Consider the following 25997-nt stretch of genomic DNA (forward strand, 5'->3'; position numbering starts at 1 on the left):
CTATGTAGTCAGTGTAAGTAAGTGTATTTAGTAACAGTGAGAGAGTGTGGAATATGAGAACTTACATTAACATTTTGTTTGCTGACCCCAACCTTTCCTGAGATTTGCAAAATAGTAAACAATTTATAAAAAATAGATACACAATAACAATGTCATTTCTGTTAATATACAATGTAATATATTTTATAATATATAGGATTGCAAACTACATAAATCCTTAACACAAGGCAATAAAAGTTTCCTATACTTTCTTTAAATTTGAATACATATTTATAGTGAAATTCAACAGTTATATTTCAGAAGCAAAATAAATCCCATCAACTCAGAACAAAAAACTGAAACGGTATGAAGGGGAAAATAATAATTTAAATGAACATTGTGTAAATATAAATTAAAAAGTATTACAGTCATAATAAATAAGCTCTACTATTTACATCTTTATATATTGCTTGAAGACTTTAAATTAGATTTTTTTTTTCTTATAACAAAAAATCTTCAAAGACAACAATTTGCGAGCAGCACAAATACAGGCATGAGGTGTAGGAGGAGGTTGAGACAACATTTGGTAACAAGAGTAGTGGAAAGGATGGAAATACAGGGAACTGGAAGATTTGAGAGGAGGTAAAGGAGAATGGAGGAGACTGGCAAGAGAGACTGTGTACAAAAGGTGAGAGTATAAATTGTAAGCACTGGTAGTAGGTAAGGCCGGGGGTGACAACGGAAATGAAACTGGCAATAATATGGAAGAGATGAAGTGATTTGTAGGAGACAGCTAGAAACACATGAAAGAAAGACCAGAACACTTTATGGAGGTAGTAAAGGTTGGTTTGGGTGATTGAATGAATGATGTGAAGGAGGCTGAAGGGAGGTGGCTAGAATTACAGTAGGTTACAAATAAAGACATTGTCATGTGTTCTTGACCAAAATATCAATAAAAACAAGTTCCTTTACAATACATATAAATAAGGAAGAACAGTTTTTGTAATATGAATACCTTTCTCTTGAGATCACAGTTTTTATAAGTAAAATACACAAATGTAATGCACAGGGCGCTTGGATAAATAACACAAACACATCATTTTTTTGCCTTTGTTGCAGACAGATATTAACAGAGGTCACACAATGCAGTAAATATATTACAATTCCCAATGACTGCTGGTGTAAAGTAGAACAACACACAACTATATTAGGGATTCATTGTGGAATGAGGCATGTTATGTCCCTTTTCTCTGATGCTATGTTCCACCTGTACCTTCTGGGTTTAACCCCTTCCTCTGATAATCTGTCAGGTGAAAGGTTGGTAGATCTAAATTGTGAGCTATTACACCAATATATCACAAAGGTCTATGTGCTCAACCATTCCACTTTTCATTTATTGTAAAAATGAATATTCTTTCTTCATCCATACAACTTTACTTTTTTGTTGAACCCCAGAATGTAGATGAGTGATTTGGAATCCTTATATTCACAGTGATCTGCCTGGAATTTTACTTGTTTAAGGATTTAGCAGCTTTCTAGAGGCTGACATTTATGGCTGTCATCAGATACTAAGTTCAGTGGAATACTGATTAGATAAAAATCTGCAAGGAGGCAGTCTGTTTTACTAAGTATTAAACACAAACATGGTGAAGGATTTGATGATGTAAGAAATATTTCATCCTCAAGGCAAAATGCTAATAATGCATGACAGATGCCAACGTGCTTTAAGCAAGTTCCTTGTGGCCAGATTTAACACAAACAGCTCAAATTTCTCGATTTGTGACTAATAATATATGATGTCCCTTTAAGAATAAAATAAAACATAAATTTTGCTTTTTCCTCCACATGGGATTATGCAGCTTTTAAGTAAAAAATTTCCTTGTCACTCAATTTAGATGCAGCAAAAAAAAAAAAAAAAAGTTTGTTTTCCAAACTACAATTTTATGCAACACAGGAAAAAACCTAAAACAAGTTGTCAGTTTACAAGCCAGTGAAATTGAAACCAGAAGGGAGGTAGCTGAAACCTGGCCCCAAAACACCCTCAGGAATGCCCTAATTCTCATGGGATTGTGGAGCTGAAGTTATCTTTTTTATGCTATTAACACAATCCTTGTAGTACAAGAACTCAGTTATTTAGATCCCAAGGAACAAAAAATGGTCACTTTGGGTAATAATTGATGCCCAGACCTTAAGTAAGCATTTCAGTGAGTATTGCCATCACATCAGTTGCGTTTAGTTATTTTTTTGCAATGGTGTGGGTAATTTGTAAATGAATAATATTTAGAAGGATGCAAGTGAATGTATGTATATTGGCAGCTTACTATATCATAGTGTAGATAGGAACTGGGTAGGGACAATGTCCTAAACAGGTTTAAAATGTGTGTACACAAACATATATACATGTGCAATGGTTCATAAGATTGGTTTGAATTAGCTGCACATCTCCCTGAGGTAACATTTAAATACAATTTGGTCCAGCATTAATTAAGATTAAGTATGACATTATCAGGGGTCAGCCAACATTGCCTAGATTTATTTATTATTATTTTTTTTTTTAAATGTATTTATTTTTTTTTCCTTCCGGTGGGGAAGGAAGAAACATTAAATAATACTTCTTGGGAGCTTTGAATGTTTGGTCTATCTTTGTAATATAATACTGGCAAAATATTATAATACTGCTTTAAAAGCAGATCATCTTAAGAACACATAGTACTGAACAACTTTATGTAGATAGGAGACTCTAGGAGTTAAGAGCTACTTTAGTGTCTATAAATGTATGCGTTAGACTGGAATGATGATTTTATCTCTATATGCCAGACTGAATATGTGCAAGCACATACCTTATGGGGTACTGATATGATGACCTTATGACTTGATGGTAAAAGACAAAGCCTGAGGGTGTACAAGGCAGAGGACAAGCTTTAAGGCAGACTGGTTGTTTGGTGCTGACTTCACCCTGTTCTGACACTGGTTGGAAGATGGCTTATGGGACTTTTAGCAGCAGGAATAGCAGCAACAGTTATGCTCATGCAACTAAGATTGGGGTTTAATTCAAGATTACACAACACCAGAACTAAGGACCAAGAGCAGTCTCCGAATTAAATATGGCACACTTGGTTTTCACGTCTTCCTTTCAATCTTTCTCCAACAGTTCAATAGCATGAGGGTGTGGCTTCAGTTTAATGCCTTGTATTGGGAGTCTTTTAAATTAGTTGCGAGCATCTGTGAGAGAAGCAAAGAACTGAAATATCCACAATCTTTTAGCTGTATAGTATGCGTTTATGGCTTTCGTTTTGTCTTCATCTTGCCATACCACAGAACAACACACATGGTTTTGCTTTTTGTTAGTTTAGACATTTGTTCCTTGTGGCATTTAGATCATTGTAATTATCTCAGTCTGAATTCCCTCATGGGTACAGAGGGGTTAGACTATTTCATGTCTGGTGGATTAATGCCATACGGTTGAGCAGCTAATGATAACATAATACCAAAAGGAATGTGGTTGGTCTTCCAGTCTGCCTTTAGTTTATGGTTCTCTGTCCCTGTGTAATGCTATCCGAGTTTAAGGTGGTGATTATTCCGTTGACTGTTTTCTGGGGCATTAGGGTCTCGGCATGAACACTCCCCATTAAGATCACAGTTTGTAGGAAAGGGTATTACCTAAGGAGAGAACACAAAAAAGGGACAATTCAATTGATTATAATTTAGTCATTAGCCTCTTATCTCAAATATTGACTCGTAATAAATGATTGTATCATACCTATTACTGTTGTGCTAAGAATGCTGCAAAAGCCCATAAAGCCTGATTTAGCACAATACAAGTGCCAACATATTTGTCAGTTGTTTACTATTTTCTCTCTAAAACCAAACCTCAAAGATAATACACCATTGTGGTTCCTTTACAAATGTATTGAGGTGCTAACATGTTGCTTTTAGTTGCCATGGTGACCTGTATTTGTCAAGTCCTGCTTTAATTTGTTTCTTACAAATAGCCATCCCTCTGTTTAATGTCAATAAAAAAGCTTTTTAACTACACATTTACAACCTACATTAGCAGAAGTTACTACTAAGTTCCCTTGCTATCAACACCTAAACAACTCCTCTCATTCATATTTCCATTAGAGGGTATTAAATAAACATATTACCCAGCTAAAACTACCAAAATAAGACACTTCTAAACAACATATCTCCTACTTGCCTTCATGACCTAGTACTGCAATCCTTTGTCCACAAAGAATTTTGGCAAACACCCATTGAAAAAGACACCAATTGGTGTCAAAACGTTTGGGAATGCTGTGATACATTTTTGTGAGGATTAAAAATTAAAACAAAAAGACCGGAGAGTGAAGCGTCTGTTTCTTCCTTACTTGGGGTTGATCGTAACACTATATATATATATATATATATATATATATATATATATATATATATATATATATATATATATATATATATATATATACACACACACACACACACTATATAGATTAATATTTCATATATGCAATAAAACTTCTGATGTAAGTCCTAAAATCAGACTTTTGACTCATACTGCCTGCTAATGAGATACACACATTGTCAAGACATCTCAAAGTACAAAACAAATACACAGGCTTTACGTCTGTGTTGAATATAGCAGAGGAAGTATCTTTAATCTTGTATGAGATGAAATCCATATAAAAATTGAGATTTTAAAGTTTAACTTGTGTCTGTAACATTCATATAGTTAATATACTCAGTGCTGTGTATATATATATATATATGTGTGTGTATATATATATATATATATTCTAGATTATATATATATATATATATATATATATATTATTCCTGACATGTTACATATATAAGTGACTTAGATATGTAATAACTATATTTATGACAAACTATGTTCAGAATAAATTACATGTTTATTCAGATATCTAATGTAGCAAGAGAATGAAAAAAATGATAATAGGAGTAAAATAGAACGTTGCTTACAAGGTTGCGTCATCTATGACGTGAGTGTGTTGTTTCTGGACGTTTTTGGCGGCAAAAAATATTTTTCTGTTTGTTGTGCATCATACTTGCCGCCAAATATTTTCATTATTTAAGACCCCATTCCTATTTGCCTCTTGCTTTTTTTCTATGTCAGAGGGTTATGCTGTTTGCATCTTTTCCCATTCCTGAAACTGCCATAGAAGGAAATTGATAATTTTGCTTTATATGTTGTTTTTTTCTCTTACATTTGCAAGATGTCTCAATCTGATCCTGTCTCAGAAATCACTGTTGGAACCCTGCGGCCTGATAACAGTTCTACCAAAGCTAAGTGCATTTGTTGTAAACTTGTGGAGGTTATACCTCCAGCTGTGGTTTGTAATAGTTGTCATGATAAACTTTTACATGCAGAGAATGTATCCATCAGTAGTAGTTCATTACCTGTTGCTATTCCCTCAACATCTAATGTACAAGATATACCTGTAAATTTAAAATAATTTATTTCTGATTCTATTCAGAAGGCTTTGTCTGCCATCCTGACTTCTAATAAACGTAAAAAGGTCTTTTAAAAACTTCTCATAAGGTTGATGGGATTTCAATTGACCAGCAACATACTGAATTATCCTCCTCTGGTGAGGATCTATCTGATTCAGAAGATCCTGCCTCAGATATTGACACTGACAAATCCTCTTATTTATTTAAAATGGACCCCGCCGCAACTATAAAAAATATGTTAACCCCTAAACCGCCGCTCCCGGACCCCACCGCAACTATAATAAATATGTTAACCCCTAAACCGCCGCTCCCGGACCCCGCCACCACCTACATAATACCTATTAACCCCTATCCTGCCCCCCCCTATACCGCCGCCACCTATAATAAATTTATTAACCACTATCCTGCCCCCCCTACACCACCGCCGCCACTATAATAAAAATATTAACCCATAAAACTAAGTCTAACACTAACCCTAACACCCTCTTAACTTAAATATTAATTAAATCAATCTAAATAATAGTACTCTTATTAAATAAATGAATCCTATTTAAAACTAAATACTTACCTGTAAAATAAACCATAAGATAGCTACAATGTAATATATAATTACACTGTAGCTATTTTAGGATTTATTTTTAATTTACAGGTAACTTGGTATTTATTTTAACTAGGTACAATAGCTATAAAATAGTTAATAACTATTTACTAGCTACCTAGTTAAAAGAAATACAAAATTACCTGTAAAATAAATCCTAACCTAAGTTATAATTAAACCTAACACTACCATTAAATTAATTAAATAAATTAGCTACAAATACCTACAATTAAATAAACTAAACTAAATTACAAAAAAAACAAACACTAAATTACAAAAAAAACAAACACTAAATTACAGAAGAAAAAAAAATATTAACATGCGTATTATAGTTGCGGCGGGGTCCGGGAGTGGCGGTTTAGGGGTTAATAATTTTATTTAGTTGTGGCGGTGTAGGGGGGGGCAGATTAGGGGTGTTTAGACTCGGGGTACATGTTAGGGTGTTAGGTGTAGACAGCTCCCATAGGAATCAATGGGATATCGGGCAGCAGCGAACATGAGCTTTCGCTATGGTCAGACTCCCATTAATTCCTATGGGATCCGCCGCCTCCAGGGCGGCTGATTGAAATCCAGGTACGCTGGCCCAGAATAGTGGCGAGCGTACCTGGTAGTAGTTTGATAACTACCAAAAGTAGTCAGATTGTGCCAAACTTGCGTTCGGAAAATCTGTAGTGACGTAAGCATCGATCTGTTTCGGACTGAGTCCGGCGGATCGAAGCTTACGTCACTAGATTCTACTTTTGCCGGGCAGTAGGGGTTGATAACGAAGGCGAATCCGCCTCGCTACAAATTCCAGCGTATTTGCCGTTGACGGCTTGATAACTAGAGGCCTATGTCTGTAGCTATTTTAGCTAGAAGAGCTGTGTGGCTCAAATCTTGGAATGCTGATATGACTTCTAAGTCCAGATTGCTATCTCTTTCTTTCCAAGGTAATAAATTATTTGGTTCTCAGTTGGATTAAATAATTTCAACAGTCACTGGGGGGAAGGGAGTTTTTTTGCCTCAGGATAAAAGACCTAAGGGTAAATCTAAACCTTCTAACCTTTTTCGTTCCTTTTGACAAAATAAGGAACAGAAACCTAATCCTTCCCCCAAGAAATCTGTTTCCAATTGGAAGCCTTCTTCAAATTGGAATAAATCCAAGCCATTTAAGAGATCAAAGCCAGCCCCCAAGTCCACATGAAGGTGCAGCCCTCATTCCAGCTCTGCTGGTAGGGGGCAGATTAAATTTTTTCAAAGATGTTTGGATCAATTCGGTTCAAAATCATTGGATTCAGAGTATTGTCTCTAAGGGGCACAGAATAGGATTCAGAGACCTGGAGTTCTCAGGGGTAATCATGCCAGTTCCGTTTTAGGAACAGGGTCTGGGGTTTTATTCAAATCTATTCATTGTCCCAAAGAAAGAAAATTAATTCAGTCCAGTTTTGGATCTAAAGATTTTGAATCAATATGTAAGAGTACCAACTTTCAAAATGGTGACTATAAGGACCATTCTGCCTTTTGTTCAGCAAGGGCATTACATGTCCACTATAGACTTACAGGATGCATATTTTCATATTCCGATTTATTCAGATCACTATCAGTTTCTGAGATTCTCTTTTCTAGACAAGCATTACCAATTTGCTGCTCTTCCTTTTGATCTAGCGACAGCTCCAAGAATCTTTTCAAAGGTTCTCGGTGCCCTACTTTCTGTAATCAGAGAGCAGGGTATTGCAGTGTTTCCTTATTTGGACAATATCTTGGTACTCGCTCAGTCTTTACGTTCTGCAGAATCTCACACGAATCAACTTGTTTCTTCGAAGACATGGTTGGAGGATCAATTTACCAAAAAGTTATTTGATTCCTCAGACAAAGGTAACCTTTTTAGGTTTCCAGATAGATTCAGTGTCCATGACTTTGTCTCTAACAGACAAGAGACGTTTGAAATTGGTTGCAGCCTGTCGGAACCTTCAGTCTCAGTCATTCCCTTCAGTAGCTATGTGCATGAAAGTTTTAGGTCTCATGACTGCAGCATCGGACACGATCCCCTTTGCTTGTTTTCATATGAGACCTCTCCATCTTTGTATGCTGAACCAATGGTGCATGGATTATACAAGGATATCACAATTAATATCCTTAAATCCCAATGTTCAACTTTCTCTGACTTGGTGGTTAGATCACAATCTTATAATTCTAGGGGCCTCTTTCGTTCATCCAACCTGGACTGTGATCACAACAGATGCAAGTCTTTCAGGTTGGGGAGCTGTTTCTGGATCTGGGACAGCACAAGGGGTTTGGAAATCTCAAGAGGCGAGATTATCAATCAATATTTTGGAACTCTGTGCAATTCTCAGGGCTCTTCAGTTCTGGCCTCTGTTGAAGAGCGAACCATTAATTTGTTTTCAGACAGACAATATCACAACTGTGGCATATGTCAATCATCAGGGTGGGACTCACAGTCCTCAAGCTATTAAATAAGTATCTTGGATACTTGTTTGGGCGGAATCCAGCTCCTGTCTATTTTCTGCGGTTCATATCCCAGGTATAGACAATTGGGAAGTGGATTACCTCAGTCGTCAGACTTTACATCCGGGAGAATGGTCTCTCCACCCAGATGTGTTTTCTCAAGTTGTTCAGATGTGGGGCTTCCAGAAATAGATCTGATGGCATCTCATCTAAACAAAAAACTTTCCAGGTACCTGTCCGAAGAAGTGGATGCATTGACACTTCCTTGGTGTTATCAACCTGCTTATATTTTCCCGCCTCTACTTCTTCTTTCAAAAGTGATCTCCAAAATCATCATGGAGCAATCGTTTGTGCTGCTGGTGGCTCCAGCATGGCAGGTTTTGGTATGCAGATCTTGTTCGGATGTCAAGTTGCCAACCTTGGCCACTTCCATTAAGGCCAGACCTTCTATCTCAAGGTCCGTTTTTCCATCAGGATCTCAAATCATTAAATTTGAAGGTATGAAAATTGAATGCTTAGTGCTTAGTCATAGAGGTTTCTCTGACTCAGTGATTAATACTTTGTTGCAGGCTTGTAAATCTGTTTCTATAAAGATTTATTATCGAGTTTGGAAGACTTACATTTCATGGTGTTCTCATAAATTCTCTTGACATTCTTTTAGAATTCCTAGAATTTTACAGTTTCTTCAGGATGGTTTGGATAAAGGTTTGTCTGCAAATTCCTTGAAAGGACAAATCTTTGCTCTTTCTGTTTTATTTCACAGAAAGATTGCTAAACTTCCTGATATTCATTGTTTTGTGCAGGCTTTGGTTCGTATCAAGCCTGTTATTAAATCAATATCTCCTCCTTGGAGTTTTAATTTAGTTTTGAAGGCTTTACAGGCTCCTCTGTTTGAGCCTATGCATTCTTTAGACATTAAACTACTTTCTTGGAAAGTGTTGTTTCTTTTGGCCATCTCTTCTGCTAGAAGAGTTTCTGAATTATCTGCTCTCTCTTATGAATCTCCTTTTCTTATTTTTCATCAGGATAAGGCAGTTTTGCGGACTTCATTTAAATTCTTACCTAAGGTTGTAAATGATATCAACATTAATAGAGAAATTTGTTGTTCCTTCCTTGTGTCCTAATCATAAGAATTCTTTGGAGAAATCTTTACATTCTTTGGATGTGGTAAGAGGTTTGAAATATTATTTTGAAGCTACTAAAGATTTCAGGAAGACTTCTAGTCTATTTTTTATCTTTTCTGGTTCCAGGAAAGGTCAGAAGGCTTCTGCCGTTTCTTTGGCCTCATGGTTTAAACTTTTGATTCATCAAGCCTATTTGGAGTCGGGTCAAGCCCCGCCTCAGAGAATTACAGCTCATTCTACTAGATCAGTTTCCACTTCCTGGGCTTTTAAGAATGAAGCTTCAGTTGGTCAGAAGCTGCTACTTGGTCTTCTTTGCATACATTTACTAAATTCTACCATTTTGATGTATTTGCTTCTTCGGAAGGAGTTTTTGGTAGAAAAGTTCTTCAGGCAGCTGTTTCAGTTTGATTTTTAAGTTTTTTCCTCACATTTATGAGAATTAACTTATATTTTGGGTTGTGGATTAATTTTTTCAGCGGGAAATGGCTGTTTTTATTTTTATCCCTCCCTCTCTAGTGACTCTTGCGTGGAGTTCCACATCTTGGGTATTGCTATCCGATACACCACTAGCTCATGGACTCTTGCCAATTACATGAAAGAAAACATAATTTATGTAAGAACTTACCTGATAAATTAATTTCTTTTATATTGGCAAGAGTCCACGAGGCCCACCCCCTTTTTTATGGTGGTTATGATTTTTTTGTATAAAGCACAATTATTTCCAAATTCCTTTGTTGATGCTTTTTACTCCTTTATCACCCCACTAGTTGGCTATTCGTTAAACTGAATTTTGGGTGTGGTGAGGGGTGTATTTATAGGCATTTTGAGGTTTTTGAAACTTTGCCCCTCCTGGTAGGATTATATATCCCATACATCACTAGCTCATGGACTCTTGCCAATATGAAAGAAATGAATTTATCAGGTAAGTTCTTACATAAATTATGTTTTTTTGGGTTCATTGTCCCTTTAATATATCTTGAACAATTAATTAATATAATATATAATAAAACTATTATTATATCCCTTAACCACCAAGTATCAAAATAGCTCTCCAAATACATACCTTAAGATATACCATAAATAGGAAACTCTATGGAAGCATACAATAAATATATATGTGTATTATATATTATCAGATATACAATTATACACATATCTAATATTAAATATATAAATACATACTCAGTCAAATTAAATAAGTCATATAAAAATGATCCAATGTTGTATTATATGACAGTCTACACCAGAATATTTGTTTTAAAAGATAGATAATCCCTTTATTACTCATTCCCTAGTTTTGCATAACCAACACTGTTATAATACACGTTTTACCTCTGTGATTACCCTGTATCTAAGCCTCTGCAGACTGCTCCTTATCTCAGTTATATTAATACACTTGTTACCTCTGTGATTACCTTATATCTAAGCCTCTGCAGACTGACCCCTTATTTCAGTTCTTTTGACAGACTTGCATTTTAGACAATCAGTGCAGGCTCCTAGGAACTCCATGTGCATGAGCACAGTGTTATCTATATGAAACACATGAACTAACACCCTCTAGTGGTGAAAAACTTTCAAAATGCCCTGAGCTAAGATGCGACCTTCAAGAACTTAGAAATTAGCATATGCATTTACTAGATTTAGCTTTAAACTAAGAATACCAATAGAACAAAGCAAAATTGGTGATAGAAGTAAATTGGAAAATTGTTTAAAATTACATTCCCTATCTGAATCATGAAAGTTTATTTTGGACTAGACTGTGGGTCAGAGGGGTAGACAAGTAGTTATCAGCCAGGCAGTGAAATGTCTTTTCTCATTCAGAAATGGCACAGGCTTCCCTGGTGAAATGTGGATTAGTTCACCAAACAAGTTTTTTTCTGTGGATCAACAGCCCCTCCCCAGGTGAAGTGTGTATTCGTCCACTAATCCCCTGGGTTGTAGATGCTGTTACTGATTTATATCCTTGACATTGTGCTCACACTGCCCAGGATGGGCTCATCCACTGGAAGCAAGTTGCTGATGTAAGCACAGTGGATGAAGGTTCTGTGAGGCAAGTATGAACATATAAAAACATTTTGCATAGCCTGGGAACATATATGTGTACACTATACACCTTATATCAGCAGTTTAAAGCACTTTGAAAAAGAAAAAAAAAAAAATATATATATCTCTTTCCTAAGACATGGCGAGTCCACAACATCATTCCAATTACTAGGGAAAAAATCACTCCTGGCCAGCAGGAGACGGCAACAAGCACACCAGCAAAGGAAGTGAAGTTTGGAGTCTGAAGATTGTATTCCTTTTTTGGGTACCTTTCCTTGCAAGCAAGGATGTGGGTTTAGCTGTGACCACATCAATTTCTTGAGTAAGAGTAGTGGTGGCTTTTAAGCAGTTAGAAAGTGGTGGTCCTTGCTCAGTTTTCTAACAGATTTGCTGCCCTAGTAATAGAAATTCAGAGTTGGTTACTCTGTTCTTTTTCTACAGGTCTCTGATAAGAGTATGTGTCCTTTCACGCCTTGTAAGCTGTCTTCCGGGCTGACAGCTGGATTTGCAGGTAAGTGCTTTTGTTTTCTAGGTCTTGGAGACTTGCACTTGAGAAGATTTTTTCTGCTGTATTTGTTTGGGACATATTTAATCCTTTATATAGGATTTACTTAAGCAGTGTGCAGGCACTTATCATATGTGTGAAGACTAAGGGGTTAATCTTCCCTGTCTGGTTATGGGACGTTTACTCTGTGGCTGATAACATATACTATTAGTTCTGGTTGGGACTTATGTTATGCTATTTTTTTATTTATTTTTTAATATTTTTTTTATTGAGGTAATGAACAGTAACAACAGAGCAGAAAATATGTCCAGATACAGATCAGACTTGAAAAGAACATCTTTACAATTCTCATATAGAAAATAGTCTTGGTCTGAAACATTAAGGTATCAGTATTACCGTTATAATTACCATGTCTAAACCAAAGCTATACTATGTACATGCAAATAAGAGCTTTAACCATACAAAATAACTTTAACAATGAGAGTATAATTTCTGGCAAAGGTTATAAAGGTATGTCTGAGATGTAGATCATACGATTTATGAGATATGGGGTTAAGAGTAAAAATAAAAGACTTGTGTTTGGCAGAGATGGGTAACTGGGACATATAATAATGAGACCTCTTTTCTCTTGTTAAGTGTATCCAGTCCACGGATCATCCATTACTTGTGGGATATTCTCCTTCCCAACAGAAAGTTGCAAGAGGATCACCCACAGCAGAGCTGCTATATAGCTCCTCCCCTCACTGCCATATCAAGTCATTCTCTTGCAACTCTCAACTAAGATGGAGGTCGTAAGAGGACTGTGGTGTTTTATACTTAGTTTATTTCTTCAATCAAAAGTTTGTTATTTTTAAATGGTACCAGAGTGTACTGTTTATCTCAGGCAGTATTTAGAAGAAGAATCTGCCTGCGTTTTCTATGATCTTAGCAGAAGTAACTAAGATCCTTTGCTGTTCTCACATATTCTGAGGAGTGAGGTAACTTCAGAGGGGGAATAGCGTGCAGGTTTTCCTGCAATAAGGTATGTGCAGTTAAAATATTTTTCTAGGGATGGAATTTGCTAGAAAATGCTGCTGATACCGAAGTAATGTAAGTAAAGCCTTAAATGCAGTGATAGCGACTGGTATCAGGCTTATTAATAGAGATACATACTCTTATAAAAGTGTATTTTAAAACGTTTGCTAGCATGTTTAATCGTTTTTTACATATGTTTGGTGATAAAACTTATTGTGGCCTAGTTTTTTCCACATGGCTGGCTTGAATTTTGCCTAGAAACAGATCCCTGAGGCTTCCCACTGTTGTAATATGAGTGGGAGGGGCCTATTTTGGCGTTTTTTTGCACAGCAAAAATTACAGACACATACATCCAGCTTCTTCCTGCATGATCCAGGACTTCTCTGAAGGGCTCAAAAGGCTTCAAAAGTCGTATTGAGGGAGGTAAAAAGCCACAGTAGAGCTGTGGCAGTTGTTGTGACTGTTTAAAAAACGTTTTTGTCATTTGTTATTCCGTTTTTGGTATTAAGGGGTTAATCATCCATTTGCAAGTGGGTGCAATGCTCTGCTAACTTATTACATACACTGTAAAAATTTTGTTAGTGTAACTGCATTTTTGCACTGTTATTTCAAAATTTGGGAAAATTTGTGTTTCTTAAAGGCGCAGTAACGTTTTTTATATTGCTTGTAAACTTGTTTTAAAGTGTTTTCCAAGCTTGCTAGTCTCATTGCTAGTCTGTTTAAACATGTCTGACACAGAGGAACCTACTTGTTCATTATGTTTGAAAGCCATGGTGGAGCCCCATAGGAGAATGTGTACTAAATGTATTGATTTCACCTTAAACAGTAAAGACCAGTCTTTATCTATAAAAGAATTATCACCAGAGGGTTCTGTCGAGGGGGAAGTTATGCCGACTAACTCTCCCCACGTGTCAGACCCTTCGCCTCCCGCTCAGGGGACGCACGCTAATATGGCGCCAATTACATCAGGGAAGCCCATAGCGATTACCTTGCAGGACATGGCTGCAATCATGAATAATACCCTGTCAGAGGTATTATCTAGATTGCCTGAATTAAGAGGCAAGCGCGATAGCTCTGGGGTTAGGAGACATACAGAGCACGCAAATGCTGTTAGAGCCATGTCTGATACTGCGTCACAATATGCAGAACCTGAGGACGGAGAGCTTCAGTCTGTGGGTGACATCTCTGACTCGGGAAACCTGATTCAGAGATTTCTAATTTTAAATTTAAGCTTGAGAACCTCCGTGTATTGCTTGGGGAGGTATTAGCTGCTCTGAATGACTGTAACACAGTTGCAATTCCAGAGAAATTGTGTAGGCTGGATAGATACTATGCGGTGCCGGTGTGTACTGACGTTTTTCCTATACCTAAAAGGCTTACAGAAATTATTAGCAAGGAGAGGGATGTGCCCTTTTCCCCACCTCCTATATTTAGAAAAATGTTTCCAATAGACGCCACTACACGGGACTTATGGCAGACGGTCCCTAAGGTGGAGGGAGCAGTTTCTACTTTAGCAAAGCGTACCACTATCCCGGTTGAGGACAGTTGTGCTTTTTCAGATCCAATGGATAAAAAATTGGAGGGTTACCTTAAGAAAATGTTTATTTAACAAGGTTTTATTTTACAGCCCCTTGCATGCATTGCACCTGTCACTGCTGCGGCGGCATTCTGGTTTGAGGCCCTGGAAGAGACCATCCAGACAGCTCCATTGAATGAAATTATTGACAAGCTTAGAACACTTAAGCTAGCTAACTCATTTGTTTCTGATGCCATTGTTCATTTGACTAAACTAACGGCTAAGAATTCCGGATTTGCCATCCAGGCGCGTAGGGCGCTATGGCTTAAATCCTGGTCAGCTGACGTGACTTCAAAGTCTAAATTACTCAACATTCCTTTCAAGGGGCAGACCTTATTCGGGCCTGGCTTGAAGGAAATTATTGCTGACATTACTGGAGGCAAGGGTCATACCCTTCCTCAGGACAGGGCCAAATCAAAGGCCAAACAGTCTAATTTTCATGCCTTTCGAAATTTCAAGGCAGGAGCAGCATCAACTTCCTCCGCTTCAAAACAAGAGGGAACTGTTGCTCATTCCAGACAGGCCTGGAAACCTAACCAGTCCTGGAACAAGGGCAAGCAGGCCAGAAAGCCTGTTGCTGCCCCCAAGACAGCATGAAGGAACGGCCCCCTATCCGGAAACGGATCTAGTGGGGGGCAGACTTTCTCTCTTCGCCCAGGCGTGGGCAAGAGATGTTCAGGATCCCTGGGCGTTGGAGATCATATCTCAGGGATATCATCTGGACTTCAAAGCTTCTCCTCCACAAGAGAAATTTTATCTTTCAAGGTTATCAGCAAACCAGATAAAGAAAGAGGCATTCCTAAGCTGTGTGCAAGACCTCCTAGTAATGGGAGTGATCCATCCAGTTCCGCGGACGGAACAGGGACAGGGATTTTATTCAAATCTGTTTGTGGTTCCCAAGAAAGAGGGAACCTTCAGACCAATCTTGGATCTAAAGATCTTAAACAAATTCCTCGGAGTTCCATCATTCAAAATGGAAACTATTCGGACCATCCTACCCATGATCCAAGAGGGTCAGTACATGACCACAGTGGACTTAAAGGATGCCTACCTTCACATACCGATTCACAAAGATCATCATCGGTTCCTAAGGTTTGCCTTTCTAGACAGGCATTACCAATTTGTAGCTCTTCCCTTCGGGTTGGCCACTGCCCCGAGAATTTTTACAAAGGTTCTGGGCTCACTTCTGGCGGTTCTAAGACCGCGAGGCATAGCGGTGGCTCCGTATCTAGACGACATCCTGATACAGGCGTCAAGCTTTCAAATTGCCAAGTCTCATACAGGGATAGTTCTGGCATTTCTGAGGTTGCATGGGTGGAAAGTGAACGTGGAAAAGAGTTCTCTATCACCACTCACAAGAGTCTCCTTCCTAGGGACTCTTATAGATTCTGTAGAGATGAAAATTTACCTGACGGAGTCCAGGTTATCAAAACTTCTAAATGCTTGCCGTGTCCTTCATTCCATTCCACGCCCGTCAGTGGCTCAGTGCATGGAAGTAATCGGCTTAATGGTAGCGGCAATGGACATAGTGCCATTTGCGCGCCTGCATCTCAGACCGCTGCAATTATGCATGCTAAGTCAGTGGAATGGGGATTACTCAGATTTGTCCCCTCTACTAAATCTGGATCAAGAGACCAGAGATTCTCTTCTCTGGTGGCTTTCTTGGGTCCATCTGTCCAAGGGTATGACCTTTCGCAGGCCAGATTGGACGATTGTAACAACAGATGCCAGCCTTCTAGGTTGGGGCGCAGTCTGGAACTCCCTGAAGGGTCAGGGATCGTGGACTCAGGAGGAGAAACTCCTCCCAATAAATATTCTGGAGTTAAGAGCAATATTCAATGCTCTTCTAGCTTGGCCTCAGTTAGCAACACTGAGGTTCATCAGATTTCAGTCGGACAACATCACGACTGTGGCTTACATCAACCATCAAGGGGGAACCAGGAGTTCCCTAGCGATGTTAGAAGTCTCAAAGATAATTCGCTGGGCAGAGTCTCACTCTTGCCACCTGTCAGCGATCCACATACCAGGCGTAGAGAACTGGGAGGCGGATTTTCTAAGTCATCAGACTTTTCATCTGGGGGAGTGGGAACTCCATCCGGAGGTGTTTGCTCAACTGGTCCATCGTTGGGGCAAACCAGAACTGGATCTCATGGCGTCTCGCCAGAACGCCAAGCTTCCTTGTTACGGATCCAGGTCCAGGGACCCGGGAGCAACGCTGATAGATGCTCTAGCAGCTCCTTGGTTCTTCAACCTGGCCTATGTGTTTCCACCGTTTCCTCTGCTCCCTCGACTGATTGCCAAAATCAAACAGGAGAGAGCATCGGACCTGGTATGCAGACCTAGTGGACATGTCATCTCTTCCACCATGGACTCTGCCTCTGAGGCATGACCTTCTAATACAAGGTCCTTTCAATCATCCAAATCTAATTTCTCTGAGACTGACTGCATGGAGATTGAACGCTTGATTCTATCAAGGCGTGGCTTCTCCGAGTCAGTCATTGATACCTTAATACAGGCTCGGAAGCCTGTCACCAGGAAAATCTACCATAAGATATGGCGTAAATATCTTTATTGGTGTGAATCCAAGAGTTACTCATGGAGTAAGGTTAGGATTCCTAGGATATTGTCCTTTCTCCAAGAGGGTTTGGACAAAGGCTTATCAGCTAGTTCTTTAAAAGGACAGATCTCTGCTCTGTCTATTCTTTTGCACAAGTGTCTGGCAGAAGTTCCAGACGTCCAGGCATTTTGTCAGGCTTTGGTTAGGATTAAGCCTGTGTTTAAAACTGTTGCTCCCCTGTGGAGCTTAAACTTGGTTCTTAAAGTTCTTCAGGGAGTTCCGTTTGAACCCCTTCATTCCATTGATATTAAACTTTTATCTTGGAAAGTTCTGTTTTTGATGGCTATTTCCTCGGCTCGAAGAGTCTGAGTTATCTGCCTTACATTGTGATTCTCCTTATCTGATTTTTCATTCAGACAAGGTAGTTCTGCGTACCAAACCTGGGTTTTTACCTAAGGTGGTTTCTAACAGGAATATCAATCAAGAGATTGTTGTTCCATCATTGTGTCCTAATCCTTCTTCAAAGAAGGAACGTCTTTTGCATAATCTGGACGTAGTCCGTGCCTTGAAGTTTTACTTACAGGCTACTAAAGATTTTCGTCAAACATCTGCCCTGTTTGTCGTTTACTCTGGACAGAGGAGAGGTCAAAAAAGGCAGGTCTAAATTTTAATTAAACTACAGTCACCACTGCACCCTATGGTTTCTCCTTTCTCGTCTTGTTTCGGTCGAATGACTGGATATGGCAGTGAGGGGAGGAGCTGTATAGCAGCTCTGCTGTGGGTGATCCTCTTGCAACTTCCTGTTGGGAAGGAGAATATCCCACAAGTAATGGATGATCCGTGGACTGGATACACTACAAGATAAATAAATTTATCAGGTAAGCATAAATTATGTTTTTATAACCTTTGATTTAGAAAGGATAAGAATGGTCCCCAAATTACTGTGGAAATCATAGAGTAATTTATCTATTCAGAATGAATTGGGGTAAAATGGGGGTTAGTATCATGGTTTTGTTTGGGGAAGGGAAGTCCAGTGGGCAAGAGCCGCTCTAGATGAGAAAAGGGAGAGGGGGGGCAGAGTCTGTTAGAGTGGCAGTCTGGGTTGGCTTTTGGGTCTCTAGATATATTGAGTATAAAACGTAGGAAGGAACTTCCAGAAGAAATTATGTGTAGGGGAGGGAAGCTAATATACACTGTATGTTACTTGGTGTGGACACTAAATCAGGGGTAGAACAAATATAGAATAGTGTGGCAAATATATTACTTAATGTAAATGCTTAAGCATAACGTGGTCATAGTAATGATAGTGAAGCGGTGAAAGAAACCTTGGCTGCCACTCCAAATAAGCATTTGGTATGCAGCCTAAGCATTATAAACATCAGCTCTTCCGTGGGCATAGATTCAGGCTTCTTATGGCTGGGTCAGTACTGTGGGCTGGCTATGAGAAAATAGGACTCCTTGAGATCCCAGGATATACATGAGTTACTATCCGCGACATCATCAGACAATGATATATAAAATTAGCTAGCATAGTGTGAGTATTTGCGCCATATATTTTAATAATATATTTGCCTCTAGATAGCTATAGGGGGCCGAGGTAGGATAAGAAAACATATATTCACTTGGGACTCGGATGGGTGATATTTTAAGCCCTGACATACTAATTGTAGTGAATTATTAATGTATCCCTAGGGAGCCAAGGAAGTTGGGCGGAAATAGCATTGTGTAAAGAGGGAGGTGGATAAGTGCAGCTAAGCCTTTAGGTTCATGTAGAAGTGTCTGCTAAGGGAAGGGGAATATGTCTGGATATGTAGCAGTATCAGACCAATGCTAGGTGTAATAAGGATGACGTGAGCATGTGTGTAAAGTTCATGAAGTAGAGTTTATTCGCAAATACTCAAAGTGTTAATCCAACATTTAGCTGCATAGCATTACTGTAAACTCAAAGTCTGTTATACTGCTCTGGCAAATACATATTAAGCTACACGGTAATGAAGAATAGGCATGTAAACGTGGCAAGGATAGATAAGGAAATAATGCCTCATGAGGAGACTCTGGGAATGAGGTGTAAGGAGGAAATAGGAGGGTATATATATATATATATATATATATATATATATTTATTAGGACTAGTGTCTAGGGCTCATTGGAACGTATAGTACAAAGATAATGGAGTTACAGCCTCAGTATTATGCCCATTCATTTTACTCTGGACTATAATAGTCAATACACAGACATATATGGGGGGGGGGGGAATATTAAGGATGCTAGCGGCTACAGATATACACTTTACAGTTAGGCTTTTGTAGGGATGTATAGTTAATACCGGACCAGCAACCATGGAACATTAAATTAAGCTTCGACATGACCATATTAACATTGTTTAATTATTGATGTTAAATATGTGGTGCTAATCTCAAGTTGAGTGTATATAGGGAAAAAATAACTTGTTCCAATGTAAGAATACCCCTGCATACAGCTTAAGTGAACTTATGCTTAGTGTGATTTCATACCTACCTCATGGTGTATATAGAGGAGGGATGGGCATGGCATGTGACTAACTTTGTCTAAACATAAGAATGCTATGTGAACTGGGAAATTAATACAAGTAGGAATTATATATTCCTTAAATACCTCTGCTATATAGAGGAACCAACGATCTTATTTATACATAGCATAGAAAATGAAGTAATAATATGGTCAGACATATTCAGAACTATCAACCAATATCAGTTCTTAATAAATACACATAACTGTACTTCCATGTCGAGATCTTAGTCTGCCTCTCTTCATCAGCAGACAGCTATGCCTGGGTACAGGTCCTGGTAGATGGTAACGTTATGCACTCTGTGTAAAACAAATGTTTATGTCTCTGTGAGGGGAGTAATCGTCCCTACAATATAAACCATGGGCTTCAAGGGGAACAATGGTGTGGGTCCCAAAATTACTTGTCCAGCACATCCCCATGGTTGATCAGATGGTCAACCTATGCCTAGACTGTGTAATTACAATGGAAGAAGCGAAACCCCTTCTGCTTTTAGCAACCAGTCTGTGACCGTGGCTGCAAAAGGTGAAAGAATGGCTTTGAGTATTAGCATTTCCAGTGGGGCGTCTAATTGTTGTCTAACAGGGCTCTTTGCTGGTTTCCCAGGGAATAGTAATTGCCTCCGGGGAGTTAGCCGATATGGCGTGCAAGGTATTGTGTGTCTCCAGGGGAACCTCATCTCCATGATTCCCGGTCCCTTCTATACATCGGCCTCCGATTCTGAAGATAGAGGATATCAATTCAGAACGCTGTGCACTTCCATCTAGGTAGCCGATCAGGGATCTCAAGACTCTGCTTGAGCCAGGGAGGCCGGCCGCATTGCTCCCGGCGTCAGCAGAGGGCTTAGTAGTGAAGAGTTTGGCTGCCGTGTAGTTGCTGATCATGCTCAGCTGCGTCAGATGATGTAACGCCGTGAGGCCCCTGCTGTTTCCCATACCTGGTTTCATTCCTGGATAGTACACTGGCATCGGATGAGGGGTAGGTGGGTATGTCACCTGTAAGGGTTAAATTCTCATTCAGAGGAGAAGTGCCACTTTTGCGAGCTTTGCAGAGTGAGGTAAGATCTACGAACTGATAGTCCATTTTGGTCTCCAGGTCCTGTAGGAGAGATCTTATTATTACATGTAGTTCCTCCATAGCAAAGTAATGTCCCAGGCGTGATGTACTCTGTAGGAGTTGTTGCTTTAAATATGTGCCCAGTTTGTTTGGGATCTGTGTATACTTGATTAGAGCTCGATTGTCAGGTGCTGGAGATATAGAGGGTTTAGAGGCCTCTGTCAGAGAAGCGATCCTCAGTTCAATAGCTCACCATGATCCATTATGCAGGGAGAGGGATAAAAGCTTTTATCTTCGTTTTCTCCGCTCATAAGGAGTGTTTGGTAAGGTTTTAGTGATATGGGTGCCATTTCCCGCCATCAGGTCTCGTCATGCTGGAGCTCTATACCACTGAGTCAGTCTAAAGACGTGTCCAAATGTGGCTTCTTTATGGATGTTGGAGAGAATACTTGTCCACAAGGCTATAGAAGAATAATACTCCTACGTGAGCAAATAAATCTTGATTTAGTTAATTAAAATAAGATTATAAGAAGAAGCCTCGGGAAAACACGCCTGAGTGCTTTGGTGGCTAGCTCCGCCCCCATGTTATGCTATTTTTTCTTTGGGGGATTTGCGGATGTTGGGCTCAACATTTACATTTCCGCTCTTTCTAAGAGACGCGCACTTTTGGCTTGCTGCACAGTTTCTTTTTCTGCCAGTCATGTGACTTCCTGCTCATCCGCTTGAGACTATGAGCGGAGCGGCATCATTAATGTGTCAGCTTCTTCTGTGACAGCTCGCTTGACGATCGGCAGGGCAGTTTCATGACAGTCTAAAATTTGGGTCAGGTAGGGCACCTCAGACTGTCTGAGGTGTAAAAGCGCTTATTTCTCCAACATAGGTGTGTCCGGTCCACGGCGTCATCCTTACTTGTGGGATATTCTCTTCCCCAACAGGAAATGGCAAAGAGCCCAGCAAAGCTGGTCACATGATCCCTCCTAGGCTCCGCCTACCTCAGTCATTCTCTTTGCCGTTGTACAGGCAACATCTCCACGGAGATGGCTTAGAGTTTTTTAGTGTTTAACTGTAGTTTTTCATTATTCAATCAAGAGTTTGTTATTTTCAAATAGTGCTGGTACGTACTATTTACTCAGAAACAGAAAAGAGATGAAGAATTCTGTTTGTATGAGGAAAATGATTTTAGCAACCGTAACTAAAATCCATGGCTGTTCCACACAGGACTGTTGAGAGCAATTAACTTCAGTTGGGGGAACAGTTTGCAGTACTTTGCTGCTTGAGGTATGACACATTCTAACAAGACGATGTAATGCTGGAAGCTGTCATTTTCCCTATGGGATCCGGTAAGCCATGTTTATTACGATTGTAAATAAGGGCTTCACAAGGGCTTATTTAGACTGTAGACCTTTTTTGGGCTAAATCGATTGATATTAACACTTATTTAGCCTTGAGGAATCATTTATTCTGGGTATTTTGATATAATAATATCGGCAGGCACTGTTTTAGACACCTTATTCTTTAGGGGCTTTCCCAAAGCATAGGCAGAGTCTCATTTTCGCGCCGGTGTTGCGCACTTGTTTTTGAGAGGCATGGCATGCAGTCGCATGTGAGAGGAGCTCTGATACTTATAAAAGACTTCTGAAGGCGTCATTTGGTATCGTATTCCCCTTTGGGTTTGGTTGGGTCTCAGCAAAGCAGATACCAGGGACTGTAAAGGGGTTAAAGCTTAAAACGGCTCCGGTTCCGTTATTTTAAGGGTTAAAGCTTCCAAAATTGGTGTGCAATATTTTCAAGGCTTTAAGACACTGTGGTGAAAGTTTGGTGAATTTTGAACAATTCCTTCATGTTTTTTCGCAATTGCAGTAATAAAGTGTGTTCAGTTTAAAATTTAAAGTGACAGTAACGGTTTTATTTCAAAACGTTTTTTGTACTTTCTTATCAAGTTTATGCCTGTTTAACATGTCTGAACTACCAGATAGACTGTGTTCTGAATGTGGGGAAGCCAGAATTCCTATTCATTTAAATAAATGTGATTTATGTGATAATGACAATGATGCCCAAGATGATTCCTCAAGTGAGGGGAGTAAGCATGGTACTGCATCATTCCCTCCTTCGTCTACACGAGTCTTGCCCACTCAGGAGGCCCCTAGTACATCTAGCGCGCCAATACTCCTTACTATGCAACAATTAACGGCTGTAATGGATAATTCTGTCAAAAACATTTTAGCCAAAATGAACCCTTGTCAGCGTAAGCGTGGATGCTCTGTTTTAGTTACTGAAGAGCATGACGACGCTGATATTAATATCTCTGAAGGGCCCCTAACCCAATCTGAGGGGGCCAGGGAGGTTTTGTCTGAGGGAGAAATTACTGATTTAGGGAACATTTCTCAGCAGGCTGAATCTGATGTGATTACTTTTAAATTTAAATTGGAACATCTCCGCATTTTGCTTAAGGAGGTATTATCCACTCTGGATGATTGTGAAAATTTGGTCATCCCAGAGAAACTATGTAAAATGGACAAGTTCCTAGAGGTGCCGGGGCTCCCAGAAGCTTTTCCTATACCCAAGCGGGTGGCGGACATTGTTAATAAAGAATGGGAAAGGCCCGGTATTCCTTTCGTCCCTCCCCCCATATTTAAAAAATTGTTTTCTATGGTCGACCCCAGAAAGGACTTATGGCAGTCAGTCCCCAAGGTCGAGGGAGCGGTTTCTACTTTAAACAAACGCACCACTATTCCCATAGAGGATAGTTGTGCTTTCAAAGATCCTATGGATAAAAAATTAGAAGGTTTGCTTAAAAAGATGTTTGTTCAGCAGGGTTACCTTCTACAACCCATTTCATGCATTGTCCCTGTCACTACAGCCGCATATTTCTGGTTTGATGAACTGATTAAGGTGCTCGATAGTGACTCTCCTCCTTATGAGGAGATTATGGACAGAGTCAATGCTCTCAAATTGGCTAATTCTTTCACTCTAGACGCCTCTTTGCAATTGGCTAAGTTAGCGGCTAAGAATTCTGGGTTTGCTATTGTGGCGCGCAGAGCGCTTTGGTTGAAATCTTGGTCGGCTGATGCGTCTTCCAAGAACAAGCTACTAAACATTCCTTTCAAGGGGAAAACGCTGTTTGGTCCTGACTTGAAAGAGATTATCTCTGATATCACTGGGGGTAAGGGCCATGCCCTTCCTCAGGATCGGCCTTTCAAGGCAAAAAATAGACCTAATTTTCGTCCCTTTCGTAAAAACGGACCAGCCCAAGGTGCTACGTCCTCTAAGCAAGAGGGTAATACTTCTCAGGCCAAGCCAGCTTGGAGACCAATGCAAGGCTGGAACAAGGGAAAGCAGGCCAAGAAACCTGCCACTGCTACCAAGACAGCATGAAATATTGGCCCCCGATCCGGGACCGGATCTGGTGGGGGGCAGACTCTCTCTCTTCGCTCAGGCTTGGGCAAGAGATGTTCTGGATCCTTGGGCGCTAGAAATAGTCTCCCAGGGTTATCTTCTGGAATTCAAGGGACTTCCCCCAAGGGGGAGGTTCCACAGGTCTCAGTTGTCTTCAGACCACATAAAAAGACAGGCGTTCTTACATTGTGTAGAAGACCTGTTAAAAATGGGAGTGATTCATCCTGTTCCATTGAGAGAACAAGGGATGGGGTTCTACTCCAATCTGTTCATAGTTCCCAAAAAAGAGGGAACGTTCAGACCAATCCTAGATCTCAAGATCTTAAACAAATTTCTCAAGGTCCCATCGTTCAAGATGGAAACCATTCGAACTATCCTTCCTTCCATCCAGGAAGGTCAATTCATGACCACGGTGGATTTAAAGGATGCGTATCTACATATTCCTATCCACAAGGAACATCATCGGTTCCTAAGGTTTGCATTCCTGGACAAACATTACCAGTTCGTGGCGCTTCCTTTCGGATTAGCCACTGCTCCAAGGATTTTCACAAAGGTACTAGGGTCCCTTCTAGCGGTGCTAAGACCAAGGGGCATTGCAGTAGTACCTTACCTGGACGACATTCTGATTCAAGCGTCGTCCCTCCCTCGAGCAAAGGCTCACACGGACATTGTCCTGGCCTTTCTCAGATCTCACGGCTGGAAAGTGAACGTGGAAAAGAGTTCTCTATCCCCGTCAACAAGGGTTCCCTTCTTGGGAACAATTATAGACTCCTCAGAAATGAGGATTTTTCTAACAGAGGCCAGAAAGACAAAACTTCTGGACTCTTGTCGAATTCTTCATTCCGTTCCTCTTCCTTCCGTAGCTCAGTGCATGGAAGTGATCGGGTTGATGGTAGCGGCAATGGACATAGTTCCTTTTGCGCGCATTCATCTAAGACCATTACAACTGTGCATGCTAAGTCAGTGGAATGGGGACTATACAGACTTGTCTCCAAAGATACAAGTAAATCAGAGGACCAGAGACTCACTCCGTTGGTGGCTGTCCCTGGACAACCTGTCACGAGGGATGACATTCCGCAGACCAGAGTGGGTCATTGTCACGACCGACGCCAGTCTGATGGGCTGGGGCGCGGTCTGGGGATCCCTGAAAGCTCAGGGTCTTTGGTCTCGGGAAGAATCTCTTCTACCGATAAATATTCTGGAACTGAGAGCGATATTCAATGCTCTCAAGGCTTGGCCTCAGCTAGCGAGGACCAAGTTCATACGGTTTCAATCAGACAACATGACGACTGTTGCGTACATCAACCATCAGGGGGGAACAAGGAGTTCCCTAGCGATGGAAGAAGTGACCAAGATTATTCTATGGGCGGAGTCTCACTCCTGCCACCTGTCTGCTATCCACATCCCGGGAGTGGAAAATTGGGAAGCGGATTTTCTGAGTCGTCAGACATTGCATCCGGGGGAGTGGGAACTCCATCCGGAAATCTTTGCCCAAGTCACTCAACTATGGGGCATTCCAGACATGGATCTGATGGCCTCTCGTCAGAACTTCAAAGTTCCTTGCTACGGGTCCAGATCCAGGGATCCCAAGGCGGCTCTAGTGGATGCACTAGTAACACCTTGGACCTTCAAACTAGCTTATGTGTTCCCGCCGTTTCCTCTCATCCCCAGGCTGGTAGCCAGGATC

At 40.1% G+C, this 25997-nt stretch overlaps 1 protein-coding gene across 1 annotated transcript in view; it reads right to left on the reverse strand.

Annotated features, from left to right (window-relative positions):
* Positions 1 to 346: 346 nt before the first annotated feature.
* PAPPA (pappalysin 1) overlaps positions 347 to 25997 on the reverse strand; it is a 1503354-nt gene continuing 1477703 nt past the window's right edge. The window contains exon 23 of the mRNA XM_053695762.1: positions 347 to 3639. Coding sequence (XP_053551737.1) covers positions 3532 to 3639 — 108 coding nt within the window. The 3' untranslated portion in view covers positions 347 to 3531. The remainder of the gene's footprint in view (positions 3640 to 25997) is intronic.

This window comes from Bombina bombina, chromosome 12 (genome assembly GCF_027579735.1).
Source record: "Bombina bombina isolate aBomBom1 chromosome 12, aBomBom1.pri, whole genome shotgun sequence".
NCBI classification, from domain to species: domain Eukaryota; kingdom Metazoa; phylum Chordata; class Amphibia; order Anura; family Bombinatoridae; genus Bombina; species Bombina bombina.